The 14,272-nt window shown below is 36.1% G+C and overlaps 3 protein-coding genes across 7 annotated transcripts; 2 read left to right on the top strand and 1 right to left on the bottom strand.

Annotated features, from left to right (window-relative positions):
• Positions 1 to 3,252: 3,252 nt before the first annotated feature.
• Positions 3,253 to 5,052, top strand: LOC136235405 (protein TRIGALACTOSYLDIACYLGLYCEROL 5, chloroplastic). Of its 4 annotated transcripts, none has more exons than XM_066025060.1 (5): positions 3,253 to 3,344; positions 3,443 to 3,505; positions 3,586 to 3,630; positions 4,432 to 4,464; positions 4,610 to 5,052. In XM_066025060.1, the coding sequence occupies exons 2-5, from the start codon at positions 3,466 to 3,468 to the stop codon at positions 4,789 to 4,791; spliced, it is 300 nt and encodes a 99-aa protein (XP_065881132.1). In that variant the 5' UTR covers positions 3,253 to 3,344; positions 3,443 to 3,465; the 3' UTR covers positions 4,792 to 5,052. The 4 variants fall into 4 exon arrangements, with proteins under 4 accessions (XP_065881132.1, XP_065881133.1, XP_065881135.1 ...); XM_066025061.1 differs by having other exon boundaries at positions 3,298 to 3,349; XM_066025063.1 differs by having other exon boundaries at positions 3,321 to 3,339.
• A 3,987-nt stretch (positions 5,053 to 9,039) lies between these two features.
• On the top strand, positions 9,040 to 9,911 carry LOC136235404 (cytochrome B5-like). The gene is made up of 2 exons (XM_066025058.1): positions 9,040 to 9,178; positions 9,285 to 9,911. Exons 1-2 carry the CDS (start codon positions 9,095 to 9,097, stop codon positions 9,633 to 9,635), a joined length of 435 nt encoding a protein of 144 aa, XP_065881130.1. The 5' UTR covers positions 9,040 to 9,094; the 3' UTR covers positions 9,636 to 9,911.
• A 130-nt stretch (positions 9,912 to 10,041) lies between these two features.
• Positions 10,042 to 14,051, bottom strand: LOC136235403 (uncharacterized). Of its 2 annotated transcripts, XM_066025056.1 has the most exons (5): positions 13,622 to 14,051; positions 13,226 to 13,340; positions 12,535 to 13,146; positions 12,246 to 12,426; positions 10,042 to 10,410 (listed from the first exon to the last, which is right to left on the bottom strand). In XM_066025056.1, the coding sequence occupies exons 1-5, from the start codon at positions 13,696 to 13,698 to the stop codon at positions 10,385 to 10,387; spliced, it is 1,011 nt and encodes a 336-aa protein (XP_065881128.1). In that variant the 5' UTR covers positions 13,699 to 14,051; the 3' UTR covers positions 10,042 to 10,384. The 2 variants fall into 2 exon arrangements, with proteins under 2 accessions (XP_065881128.1, XP_065881129.1); XM_066025057.1 differs by lacking the exon at positions 13,622 to 14,051 and having other exon boundaries at positions 13,230 to 13,340.
• Between the last annotated feature and the right edge of the window lie 221 nt (positions 14,052 to 14,272).

The raw sequence follows: 14,272 nt of genomic DNA on the forward strand, positions 1-14,272 counted from the left end.
TTTTACCCATTCATTTGATGTTCAGAATTTATGCTATGTGCTTTTGAATCATTTTGTTCTAAGATTTGTTCCCTTTCTTGATTTTTTCTTTCCTCTTTTGGTTATGGTTCATGCAAGGAGCAGTTCCATAAACAGTAAATGGTAGTATGTTCCTGAACATGATTGTTTCTCCTTTTGCCAATAATAGGCAGTTCAATTAGCTATACCTTAGTTTAAGTTACATATTTTTGATACAAGAAATATACAAGTTTATTGAAGTTGGAAATGATAAAATATTATTAATATGAGGACTAGCAGGTTACACTAATAATGATAGTCATGATGGTCTTAATTTTACTCCTGATGCCTTTTCTTTAATTGGATTGCAATCATGAATCATCGAAGTTAATGCACATAACTTGTGGGCAAGTTGTGGCTACAATTTGTGAGGAGCTCCCCCAGAAAGTATAATGCTAATATGCTTATCAGCTTCAGGTTATTTTGCCCCCTCACTGAATCTCCTGTACAGGTAAAGGTCAACTTTGGAGAATCAAAAAAGTCTTCCAAAACAAAGTTGTTGCAGGGATATCAAGTGAAAAGAATAGTTCTGCAACTAATACTCATAGTAATGGCAAGCTAGACTATCATGACACTTATCTATGGTTAGGTCCTAGGAGAAACTAATGGTGAGTGGCTCTATACATTTTTTCTTCTCTCCGTCAATAATCATTGCAAGTCCTACTTCCTAAGCTCAAATGATGTAGTGTTACAAGGGAACTGGTGAAATTTGATTCTTGCATGGTTATTTAATGTTGCCTTTCAGTTTTCAGGTTCAAATACCATTTGTCTAACTGATATAATCCATTTTACCCTGAGACCACTTTTCATTATTATAGATAGTGGTAGCAGCCATCCATTCAACGCAGGGTTGTCATAACATGTGCATGTCTTTGTGGATGATTTTATTTTATTCTGCTGCATTTTATAGCTGTTAAAGGATGCTGGTGCTAAGGATGTCATTGAACCTCCAACATATGAAGATGACACAGATGAAGATATGTCAGAAAGGTAATGCTTTTCTCTTCATGTAGGTATTAAAATTTTCAATCTAAACTCTCATGGTTAATTGTACATTTCCTTGCATACATGAGTTTCAACATTAATTCATATTTATTATGATTGTTCTATTTCCCTAAAATTTGCAATTGCAAGAGTCCCTGATCATTTTCTCTGTAGTTTGTAAGAGAGTATCTAAACAACTAGCAGGTTATACTTCACATAGCCTGCTTTGTTCTTGCAGGTCAAAGTTTATTTTGGATATGGTCAATTTTGAACTTAAAGTGGAACATATAATTAATGAAATTATCACTATTAAACATCTTGATGAATTTATGCTTTTGAAATTATATTTACTTTGAGGACCAAGTGGAATGTGTTTCTACTATCTATTAAAGCAGTATAAATAGCTACTATATTTGTCATTACTATTATATGGTGTTACAATAACTTTTGGTTGTGATTGCTTTGTGACGGTGAAGGACTTATTTTGTGATTTGCTGGTGCCATTGCTCTTTTCGTACTGCTCAATGATAATTAAATTATTCTTTTATTCCATAGTATTTACCAAATGATCTGATGTATTTACCTTCTTGGTTGATAGGTTTTAATCATGGAATTGAGAGATGGTGATTTTGGGCATGTTGATTGTACCGAGAATTGTATAATAACACAGGTTTAAAGTGCGTTTTCATTTGAGGATGACAGAATTGGACTCTACAGGTTCACTTTCTTCTTCTTCGCCAAATAATGAAGAAACCGGTGTTGGGCAAGATTATAGTTCGAGAATGCCTTTAGACAACATTTTTTCTAGCATCTCTACCAAGTTTGGATGATCTAAAGATGTAAAAGAAACCGGTTAGAGAGTGATAACACGCCTGTACGGGTTGATACCTGTTGTAGAAAATCTTTAGGTTCAATAATTTGTTTAGTACATATTTCAAGTATGGAATTTTAAATTTTGAGCTGTTTTTATATTCTTTTGTTCAAATTAAATTAGATTGGCAGGTTTTATTGAAATCAACGTCTATCACTTTAAGCAAATTCAGAGGCTATTAGGTCATTTTAAACAAATCTAGGTGATTAATAAATTGTTTTAAGTAAGTTGAGGGGTTAATGAAACACTTAGTAAATTTAGGGGCCACTTATAAATTGTTTCATCCTTATCTTAACTAACCAATTTATTCAATAAAAAACTATAAGTACTTAAAAAAAAAAAAACTTTTTTTATTGCATCTTCAACTAAAATATTTGATAAGTATCATAAAAATTTATAATCACAATGTTGGGAGATTAAAGTTCATAAAAGTAATAGTAATATGATATCAATCAAAAAAACAACTATATATATTACACTAAATTTTAATACGTATATATTTAATCCGTAAATTTCTAGACATCCACAATAGTGACGAAACTAAATAAAAAATCTGTGCAAAGCACGGATCTAAAACTAGTTGTATTTCTTAATTTGTATGAAAATTTCTAGAATGACTTATATTATGGGACAGAGGTAGTAGTATAATATATTAGTATATAGTGTTGTTATTAATCACAAGTTGAAAGTTAGTTTAGTGATAAGATGTATATAGTGTTAATGGCCCAAGTTTGAATCTCACCTTCAATAATATTTGTTTTTTTCAATTATTCATGTGTCAATGACTAACTGGACCAAATCGCTTAACCACACCAGCTCACGGTTGACTCAATCAGTTCAAGTGGTTCAGTTCGGTTTGTTGAGTCTACTAAAAACCAGTATCAAAACTTCTTTACTGATTTGTTCGCTATTTCTCATCCATATTTCTATCAACACATTATCCTCTTCCACAACATACTCAACAATTTTTTCATATATATATATTTTTTAGAAAAAAATTTCTTCTGATTAGCATGTGAATTTTATAAACTCTTTCTTCTGGTTTTTAACAGACACGCCATTAATTTGTTAATATTATTTTTGCACAATGGACTGATAGTTTGTTGGAAATGCTTGAAAGTAAACAAAGCAAAACAACAAGGAGAAAGAACATTGAAAGAGAGGATTAAACTGGAAAAAAAAAAAAAGTACTTTAGAATTAAAAGTTTAAAAAAAAAAAAACACACACACACGTGCACAGCTTTTGATGACTACTCTCAATCCCCTTCCTCAATTGCCCTTAAAATAAACAATTTATTAAATAATTATTAATGGTTGAATTATTTAAATATAAAAATAAAACTATTCTAAAATGGGTTTAAATTAAAGACATCATATGAAATAAACCTAATTCTGTTACACAATCTGCTTGATTTTGTCATTAGCAAGTTTGGTATTGTCCGTGTTATAAGCTTTATTGATTCCATAGCTACTTTATGCTTACTGTTACTCACTCACTCCCTCCCCTGTCTGTCTTTTTTGTTCACGCAGGCTCTATTGCAGTAGCCAAACAAATGGTACTTAATCATTTCAACGGTGCCGGTATCGGATTTGGTATTCCACTCTCAATTTCTTCTTTTCCTAGATTTTCAATTGTTTGTTTTAATTACTGCTTACTTTGTTTCTTATGCCAGGTTTGGGCGCCGGCTGCGGCTTCGGCGTTGGATGGGGTTTCGGAGGTCAGTGTTTTTCTTTCAATTTTTAGTTCTCGATTTCAATCCTAATATGTTTTCGGCATATTAAAAAGCATGTAATTGAACTATTTGAATCAAGAGGATTTTGCGAATTCGTGCCGCTGAATCTATTTTATGTAATTTGATTTAATTCTAAGTTTTCTGACTGTCTTGATGAAAAAAAAAAAATCTGTTTGGGAAGGAAGTTTTCCTCCTTTTAGTTTGACGTTTGGATAAATAGAGAAACTGTTTCTGCATATAATGTTTTCTGGAAATGCTGTTGTGATGGCACTGACTTATGTCAATGCTCAAGGTATATAATGACCTGTATTTACTGCATTTCTTCAAATCTTGTTGTATTTTGAGGTTTTGTAAGAGTTTATATGTAAATGAAATGATCCAATATTTATGTGCTTAGAGAATCACAAAGTATCCTACCAAATACCAAACATCATGCAGAATGTATTGAATTTAGAAGATCGCAGAACCAATTTTGGTATCTTCGTTTTGTATCCTTTGCAACTGTCTTCATAGTTGCAGAAAATGTCAAACTAACATACTCGCATTATGGAATTATAAAAAAAAAAAAAAAACAATTTATGATATTGTACATCATGTAAATGATGATGTCATATGTGATTTGGCCAATTTGCTAAATTAATGTTTCTACTTCATCTGTGGCTTGTTTCAACAATCCAAATAGGTTACTGATTGTGATTGCCATATTTAATACCTCTGTAAGATTTGCCTTCCACATCTTGATGCGAATCATCTCAGTTCCTAACATTTAATATTCATATGGTGCAGGTATGCCTGTTAATGTGTTGGGTATGGGAGTAGGTATACAACTTTTCTCTTCACTTTTAGTTACAGAAGAATTGATATTTAATCAATTGTGGAAGTTCTAATAAGTAAATTTCTGGTATCCATGTAAGATTTGTAGTGTTCAAGGATTAACGCCTGATCGAACTTTGTTTTCACGTAGGCGGAGGCTGCGGAGTTGGTCTAGGCCTGGGATGGGGCTTTGGAGCTGCCTTTGGTAGTCAGTATAGGTCATCTAGAGTCACATTCCAGGGGATAGAACTTGCCAGAAATGAAGAAACCGATGGTGGTGAATCTAAGGATCTATTAAAAAGTACACGGGGAGAAGTTCGTGCATCACAATAGCTGTTTACTCTCCTTGTATCTTCTTTTTGACGAAAGAGGCTACTGTAGCCATTCCATGGTGCAAAAATTTGACTGCATCTTTGAATTCTTTCTGGATTCATATTATCAAAATGTTGTATAAAATCCCTTTAAATTTATTTTGGTGCTCTGCTGTTGGTTGCAAAACATTTGCTGGACAAGGAAATCACATCAACATACTGTGGTTTGTTTATCCGTTTAACAATTTTTATTGTCCAATTATGCATTCAAGATTTGTGGTAAGGCATGTTTTAATTCATTACAGGAAGGCTTTCTAAATGCTAGATTAAGTTTTACATGGAGGAAGTAAATCCTTTCAAACCAGTTGCAGAATATATTAGGACCTGGTGTTACTGCTGCAGTTTCTTGATCATTAGCTAACATGTAGAATATCATGAGAAAGTTGCTATAGAAGGGATAAGAGTATTTTTTATGCAGCGTGTCACGGAGCCAACCCAAGGAATCAGCGTGGCGCTTACTCGTTCTCTTGGAAGTAAGCCAACCAAGAGAAATAACTCATCCTATCTGCAATAGTCACAGATATAGGTTGGATACAAGCCATATATCGGAAATATATTAAACACACATACAATACAATCATATATAGACAACACATCAGGTCTACACACATACAATACAATCATATAGATAACTAGGGATGCAAATGGGGTGGGGATTTCCCATCCCCATTGGTGACCCGTCATGACGGGGATGGGTAATCCCTGATAAGGATCCCTGTAGGATGGGGATGGGGATAATTTTGTCCCTCCTGATGGGGATGGGGAAAGGTATCCCCGCCCCACGAGGATCCCCGTCCCGTCCCGCCCCGTTAATCTCCGATGAGGATCTCTGATTATTTCCTGTGATAATTGATTTTTTTTATGATTTAAGTACATTTGAATTAGGCGATTGATTGTTTTTAATTTTTAGTTTTTTTTATTTGAGAATAGTTGTTAATACTTGGTATTATTAGCCACTGTTTCTTAAACGTTTTTGTCTTTACTGATTTTTTAAACATAAAAAGTGATTCCTCGTGGTGAATGGGGAATGTGGATAATGTTTTTGGAACATATGTAAACGGGGAATGGGAATCCCGTGGGGACAGGGATGGGGATAATATCCTCCTTTAGCTCGCAGGGATGGGGATGGTGAATCCCCGACTAGTCGGAGACGGGGATGGAAAATGCATTCCCCCGCCCCGTTTACATCTCTATAGATAGCACATGAGGCACACAAGATTGAGTAATACGTGGATGATCTCATTCATATATAAGTAACATGGATACATCCAAGAGGTCCCATCTCGTGGTAGTAGGGGAAACTACCAAGGATGGTAAAACACAAGCAAATTTAGTGATAAATATGAACCAAAGCTCTCGTGTTTTTGCCGTTGATTACCATCTCGACATACATGAGTCTCTTCTTTGTACTACCATCCATTTTTTATTTGTTTTTCCAATGCTCCTAAGAATCGAAGAGCCCCCATCACAGAAGGTTCTGAACTTTCCCGGTCCCTTTCACTTATGGAACTCTCTTCTTCCCGTATTGGATGCATTGCATGAAGGGATGCCTTCTTCGGGCAATCAGACATCTTGTGTGGTCCGGTACAGATGAAACATGACAACGGTTTATGATCGGATGGTTGAGATTAGCATAACATTCTTGGAAGGTTGTGTAATGGGATTTGTCGTCCTTGGTGGAAAGTTTCTCCTCTCCAAGTTGTTCCCTACCCTAGAAAAGGCTTACACTCGGAGTTATTGAAATTCCATGTCCGCCTCTTATTTCCTAGTGAGGATTAACTTCGCTCGCCTCTCCCACTCGATGGTCTGCTCAATTTATTAGGCATGAGTTTTGATTCTGTACTGGAAGAAAACTTCCGCTTTTTATATTATTTCTGAAATCATCTAGGCTTTCAACTGTTGAAATCGCCTCGAAATGATCTTTGGATCCCCTTCTAGTTAATTCGTTTCTCACTCATGAATGTAAACGCTCCATGAAGTTAAAGAACTTCTCAGCGTCCTGCATCTCCGAAATTTCTAGGTGATTTCGTGGAAATTTTGTGCATGTTCTCGGATAGTACCAGCTTGTTAATTTACACTTTGCTCTGAATTGAACATTTTCAAGGGAATTGGGCTTTAAGCTCCCGTTTGAATTCCTCTCAGGTGTTGACCAATCCCGAGCCTACTTTATGTACCACTAAAGTTTGGCATCTTCCTCCAGATAAATTGACACCACTTCTAAGGGTTCGAAATCTAAGTTTGTTTTTGTAGCCGCAAAATAATTTTCTAACTCCAACAAAAAGTTGTCTACTTCCTTTGTGTCTCGATTTCCATCGAAAGGTATTGGTTCCCGAATTTTGAGTTTTTAGTACTCTCGGTGTCTTCCCCAGTTGAGGATATAGATTCAATTTTTGTCTGTACTTCTTCGAGTTCTTGCTTGATAAGTCCAATTTCATCGACCATTCCCGCATGCATTCCATCCACCACGTTGAATAGCTTCTTTTGGGCAGCTTCTTCGTGGCCCACGACCGTCGTAAATAAACTTTTCTTCACCTGCAAGCTGAACATTCTCATTATTTTTGTTTCCACCTTCCTCTCGAGTCACACCACCCTCCGGTGGTTGATTATTGTGGGACGTGTTTTTCGCTATTTAGGACTTCCTAATAGCATTGCCATTCGCCAACACGAACTCAAAAAGTTCAATTTGGGCTATCATTGCCCTAAAGACATCAGCTTTAGCCAGAACGACTTGAAATAATTCAACATTAGTCCCCGTGACCATAAATGGTATAGCTTCTGACACATCGGCCCTGCCGGGTTCACTTTTCCATCTCGGCTTTGGAGTTTCAACATTGACTCTTTAATGTTATCAATGTGTTGGCTATTTTCTTCGGTACCAGCCAAATTCACTTCTCCGACTTCCCTCTAGAGTTTTAGCATTGCCTCTTCTAGATTATCGATACGTCTGCCATCTTCTAAGACGCCGTAGTAAATTTTTTGAGATTGAGGTATTCAAAACGCCTCTCAAGGGCTTCCATACATGTTGTTGTTTGCCATAACGTTTTCCGAGTATCGCAGACTAGGCTCTAATACCAAATGTCATGGGACCAACCGAAGGAATCTATGTGGTGCTTACTCGTTCCCATGGAAGTAAGCCATCCAAGAGAAATAACTCATCCTATCTACAATAACACACATATAGGTTAGATACAAACCATATATCGGAGATATATTAGACATACATACAATACAATCATATAGGCAACACATCAGGCTCACTCTCCTAGTAACAAGTCTAAAGGTGACAGGTCACTCCCCTTATAGTGTTTCTTATACCAAGTCGAGGCTTAGAGGCAACAACCATTACAATGTTTCATAGTAAGATTACAAGGATAGGCCCCTTATTGTTGCCAAATTCTGAAATGACATCTAATTTTAACACATTTGTGGTGAATCTCTAAACAATTTATCTATTTATGATGAATTTAAAATTATTTCCGTTTTTATGGTGTTTTAAGTTCACTCCGCCGGTCATGATGGTACGGCTTTGAAAACAATTTGTATGTCTGACAAGCGGACTGAAGCAGCTGTGTAGAGAAATTCACAATTGAACTCAATGTTGACCACCTATGAAAGCTCAAGAAATGCAATGTTCTGCACAAGAAACATAGGAATCCACAATATAGACCGAACCTGCACAGAGAAATTGCAAAAAATGGATAGCAACAGAAAATGATAAAGAAGCAAGACGTGGTTAAATGGCAAATGATTATTTGCTTAATCAAGCTTTTGAAGGTGAGAATCATCCCAAGAAACTAAACACAGATAATTCTGGTCTGTTTATCACTTGAAGGGAGATCAGAAGATTTAAACAATAGCTGACGGAAAAGGATTGAAATTAGTGCAATATATGAGATGATTGGTATTGAACAAGTGGTATTAATTGATTGATGGGATATATTGCTTCGGACCGGTGCAAATCTCAGCATAGAAAAAATAGGATGACAGTTAGCTCGATACAGATATAATCTACCAAAAAGACGTCTCCTGTTGTATTTACTATTTATAATACTTGATTTATCCTGGAAATGGAGGTCTCACACACACAGAAAAAGACTAGCAAACGTACATCTAAGTTGTTACCTACTCTAACCGCACGTGATCCACCATACTAACAATACAAGAAGGTAGATGTCTACACCTACCAAATACAGTCTCACTTGGGCATAAATTTGGGCACTCGTATGCATAATGCATATGCAGAATCAAAAGGTGCCTCTTGAAACATGGCTGACACTCGAGTATTCACATTATCACAGGTAGCACAACACAAATCCATGAAAGATTGCTGGCTTGTTATTGATGGCAGGGTAATGCATTGCTCCCTCTCTCTTCTTATTAGACTGGTCTGGGTCAGTAACACTGCTGATGTGTATTCTAAAATATTTTATCTTTTACTAACATGAATATTTACAGGTGCTTAACGTGACAGAGTTGTTGGAAGAGCACCCAGGTGGGGAAGAAGTGGTGATAGAGTCAGCAGGAAAAGATGCAACCAAGGAGTTTAAGGATATTGGACACAGCAAGGGAGCCCAGAATATGATTATCAATTACCAGGTGGGTGTTCTCTCAGGTTACACTTTCACAGACACAGACAAAAATGACGTTTCAATCAACGAGTCCACTCACAAGGAAATGACTGCTTTTGTTATCAAAGATTCTGGCATCCCCAATCATGTAGCTTTTCTCCAATTCTTTGTTCCCCTCTCACTTTCTGTTTCATACTTTCTTTACAATTACCTTACTAGGGTTGCTATTCATGCATAATCATCCTCATCTTTCCCATTGTCACTGTCACTGTGTCAAAAAAAATTTTGAGTGAAACTGAGTTTCAGGGAGGGAAGGAAGAAGGTTAATCCCAACTAGGTTGGCACCAACCAAACAACCAAATCCCGACCAAGAAACCAAAAAACTTTATTAAAAGGAAAAAGAAAAGTACATCAAAAGACTCATATTTACTAATTTTAAAATGATGAAGAAATGGCAACAAACCCACAATAGTTAGAGTTACATCAAAAGACAAAATATTTGAAGATTTTACACTAAAACTCTTGCACATAAGTTTTATACCTTTTTGTAAACTATTATTTACAAGATATATACATAAATAAATTGCAACATCCGACATCTACATCCTCCTAACTCCCCACCAATTTTAATGATATAACAGGCATAATAATGAAAACTGGGATTACATGAAGAAAGAAAAAAAGATATTACACATACATGAATGATACATTCGGAGTCAACTTTTCCTCCCATCTGATGCTTACACCAATAGAACAGTAACTGCCCTTCATCAGCAAAATCAAAATTTGAAGGGAAATTTGAGAAATGGGGACAAAGTAAATTAAGGCAAATATCAGAAGCAGACGACTGCATTGCAGGCATAACGAGCCAAGCCTTCTTCCAGAGATACATCATCAATCATCATCCTCCTACTAGAACACCGTGCTTGCCACATATTAGCCCTCGCCCCCGGCTGTAAAATGCAGTATGATATTTTCACCATGACCTTAGAGTGCACGAAACGCAACTAATACTGCAGAAAGAGCACAACAATATCAGCACTGACAGAACTGAGGAACTCAACTGATATTTTAAATTATCTAACGCACAACCTCAGCCCTCCATAAGAACAATTCCCTTCTTTTTCTTTTTGAGTGAACAGTTTAAACACAAATGAATTCACAACAGATATTTGTTATTAGTTATTACAGGAATCTCAGCTGCATTAAGTGATTATATCAGCTGCTTTAAATACCATTCTTTACAGATATGGTAGCTTGGGCAAGAATCCTTAACCAGGTAAAAATCGGTGCAGACATTAGTTAGGACAATTAATTAAATTAACTTAACCAGGGATTCAGGGTTCTGCATCCCCCTGTTTTGATGGCAAGAAACAAATTCACACATACAGTTCAACCAGAAATTTGATAGTTCTTTTTCAGGTGACTTTGAGCAGTTCATAAAAAAAAAAATTTGACAAAATGTTATAGATAATATTACTCTGTCTTCTAGTTTCCAGCTTTCATGTACTTCATTTTGCCGTATAATTACTATAATCAATCTGAATAGTAAGAAAGCAAAGGCTTTCCACTTCTAAAAGCTTCTCATTAATTGATTGCATAAGGAGAGACTAGCAATATGAGAAAACTGACCTAGCAAACAAGTATGATGGAATGCACCATTTTGCTAAATATTGACAATTTGGCATTGATCTCAAAAATCCTTGGTGGAAGCTCATGGGTAAGTCACAGTAACTAAATCAGGCAGAGATAATTATCGTTCTACTCGGGATGATCTATTTCATCTTTGGTGTGGAAACAAAATGCTATCACCTATTAAGTGCCCATGCTTTGGATCGAGTTACAGAATCATGCACCTGAAAATCAGGAAGTAACCCTTGCCTAAATTCCTTTCACCCTTGCTTACCTATCGTGCTAGACCGGGTTAGAGCTCATCAAGAGAGAAATCTAACCACCTAGCATATCTCCTTTTAAAGGATTGTGCAGGTGGTACTAGATTAAACCTCCAGAATACTAATGAAGAAATTCTAGAAGTAAAATAACTAAAGCCCTATATAAGGCAAACTCTAGCAATAGATAAGTAAATAACGCAAGGCAACTGTTAAGTCTATGTAATTAAAGTCAGAAACAGCTTCATCTTTCTCCTATGAGTGAACTAATGATAACCTCTGATTGTGACCAGTGGTTTCCTAACATCACCTCAAATTCCATCAACATCTTCTTTTTCTTTCCAAACTTAAAAGCAACATGATTACAGTTTTAGATCTCAGTCCAGTGAACTTAAAGAAATATAAAGTAGTACTAAGAAAGCAACACGATAATGTGAATCACAATTTACTTCAAACCCAATAAAAACCTCAAAACTCAAAAGAGACTTGATAATATTCAGATCCTGACAGCCTGGACAGGCCATCAATGGTTTCAAAATCCTGGAAGCAATTCTCTCACCACAATATATGATGATGAAGAGTTTTTAAGTCGACATAGAAAAGTTATATAATATGATCATTGCAGCTACTAGTCTTTATTTGAAGTTTGAACTACTCCATTAATTCGTCAATTATTATGATAGGAATGTCCAGAATGGTGATACTAATACAAATTATAATATATTCCACCTCATTTTATTTTTAGTCACATCTTTAAGAATTTAAACCTTATAAAACTTATAATCTACTCAATCAATTATTTTTATGGACATTGTTAACATTCCATCCTTAACTGCTTGATTAATAGTTAACGATATGTTAAGAACTGCTACTTCAGAAATGAATGCAGAAATCTACACAGAAAACTGTAAGCATAAAGAAAAAGGGAAGTAGATATGACAAAATCTCAGTGTGCTCACCAACTAAGAAAAGGAGAAGAACAACCCATATAACCACTTGAACAGGTCGACTGTATTGCATTTGATATTGGGATCGCTGGAGCTGTCTCTGAATAACTCCATACCAACCATAGAGTTGCTTATCATATTCATCACAACCGTCCAAGCAAGTCTTACTCTTTTCATAACATGTGTTTATGTCCTGTAGTAAGATTAGAAAGAAAATACTCGTTCTGTTGGTATGATAAGAAAGATAAATATACATTTCAACTGACGGTTTGCATTGTTGGACATGTACAGAAAATCTCACCTTGGTCACCTTGGAAGAATGCAATGGTATAATATCAGACTCTTGATTAATATCCATTGCTCTCCATTTTTTGCCACCATTCTTTGGAATTGGCCACTTGATCTTCGGAGCAAACTCCATTGAACTTAAAAGTCCTGAAACACTAGGTACCTTTCGTGGGATTCGCAAGGGCTGCCCATTGGAAGAATTCTGTTGACATTCAGTAACAGCAATTTCCCAAGCACCAAAGTCGGCGCTAGCACTGGCTGCCCTCCTATGCCCATGAGGCGTCAAACTCCTGGCCTCCTTGGCACCCCACCTAACTGAATCGTCCGAGCTCTCAGAATGGTCAGCCATGCCTTGCTGCTTAGTATCATCCCTACTTTCATTTTTCAAAGCCGAATGGCCTGACGAACCCGACAAAAACAAAGCAAGTTCATTATTCTCGCTTTCATCCAATCGCACCCACGGCGAAGGCTTTTTGCCCTCGGAAAGGGCAGATTCCTGAAATGAACTTTCAATTTTTGAAATATTGTCCTCCATTGCAACGATAAAATCATGATGTCTATCTCTTGATTCCTCACCAGAGGTTTTAACGTAACTCAACCCGACAGCCCGCTGAAACTCATCTAACTGCATTACCAGTAAAAAATCATATTAATTAACTAGTTGACAAAACTAATAAATGTTCAGCACACGAGGGATAAATCACCTGCCATTTTGCGGTGCCGAGGGCGGTACGCAGGTCGCGGCCGAGTTCCTCAGAATTCCACATACTTGAAGCATTTTTCTTGGCGTGCATCCATGTCCTATATGTTGATTCCATCCTTCAAAAATCATAGACACGGGGAAAAAAATTACAAAAGCTAACCAACAAATCGAGACGAAATTAATGTTACACGGAGGCGTCAATTAGAAATTAATAAAATCAAACCCAAACAGAAAAAAAACAATGGCATATAAAGAAAATACTATCTGCCTATAATGAACAACATTGACCCAAAAAAATCTGTTACTGCAACCAAATTTAAGAAGATAAATCCGCAATCATAGTTTGAAGATCTTTCCAATGCCCGAAATGTAGAATTTTAGAGAAAGAAAATAATACCTATCTGCTGATTCTTGAACTTCCTCCGCCGCAAGAAAGAAAGGATCCTTCTCCCACCGATCAAAACTCGATGCCATAATGCCAGCAAATCAAAATTTAAAGATTATTTTCAAGCCAAATAATCAAATAATCAGAAATCGATTGAGGAAAAATAGAGGTTTCCTTAGAATTAAAAAAAAACCCTAACAATCTAGATTCTGAGCTCTTATAAATCTCCTCAAAAACTAAATTTACAAGATTGTAACCGTAGATCAAACAGAAAAAGATCCTGATCTAAAATGAGAGAGAGAGAAGCACAGAAAATTGGAGCGAGTTTTATAGGTGTTGACGTAATGAGATGTATACTATTAAAAAATGTGAAGGAAAAGCATCACAGCAACCACATGATTTTAATTAATGAAATATTTCAACGTTGATCGTTATCTCAGTTGTCTCGTGGCCAAAAAGCGGCCAATGGATACTTGTTGTGGAACGACGACGTTAAAGTGCGGTTATAAACTTATAATTGTGCAGAGTGAATCACATATTCATTTCAAAGATACCGTCAAAGCTTGTGTTCGATGAAACAAGATTCCAACTTGATAGACTGTCGGCTCCTTTTTTTAATTTCAGTTTTTGCTTTACTGGACTGTATTTGAATTTGTTCAACAC

The sequence above is a fragment of the Euphorbia lathyris genome, chromosome 7, assembly GCF_963576675.1.
Source record: "Euphorbia lathyris chromosome 7, ddEupLath1.1, whole genome shotgun sequence".
Classification (NCBI taxonomy): domain Eukaryota; kingdom Viridiplantae; phylum Streptophyta; class Magnoliopsida; order Malpighiales; family Euphorbiaceae; genus Euphorbia; species Euphorbia lathyris.

Coding starts and splice junctions, on each gene's coding strand:
- LOC136235404 (XM_066025058.1), top strand. CDS start 9,095: ATGGCTGACACTCGAGTATTCACATTATCACAGGTAGCACAACACAAA. Junction 9,179..9,284: donor GGCTTGTTATTGATGGCAGG/GTAATGCATTGC, acceptor GAATATTTACAG/GTGCTTAACGTGACAGAGTT.
- LOC136235405 (XM_066025059.1), top strand. CDS start 3,388: ATGCTTACTGTTACTCACTCACTCCCTCCCCTGTCTGTCTTTTTTGTT. Junction 3,506..3,585: donor CGGTGCCGGTATCGGATTTG/GTATTCCACTCT, acceptor TTCTTATGCCAG/GTTTGGGCGCCGGCTGCGGC. Junction 4,465..4,609: donor TGTGTTGGGTATGGGAGTAG/GTATACAACTTT, acceptor GTTTTCACGTAG/GCGGAGGCTGCGGAGTTGGT.
- LOC136235403 (XM_066025056.1), bottom strand. CDS start 13,698: ATGGCATCGAGTTTTGATCGGTGGGAGAAGGATCCTTTCTTTCTTGCG. Junction 13,341..13,621: donor GTTCAAGAATCAGCAGATAG/GTATTATTTTCT, acceptor TGATTTTTGAAG/GATGGAATCAACATATAGGA. Junction 12,427..12,534: donor ATTCTTCCAAGGTGACCAAG/GTGAGATTTTCT, acceptor ATCTTACTACAG/GACATAAACACATGTTATGA.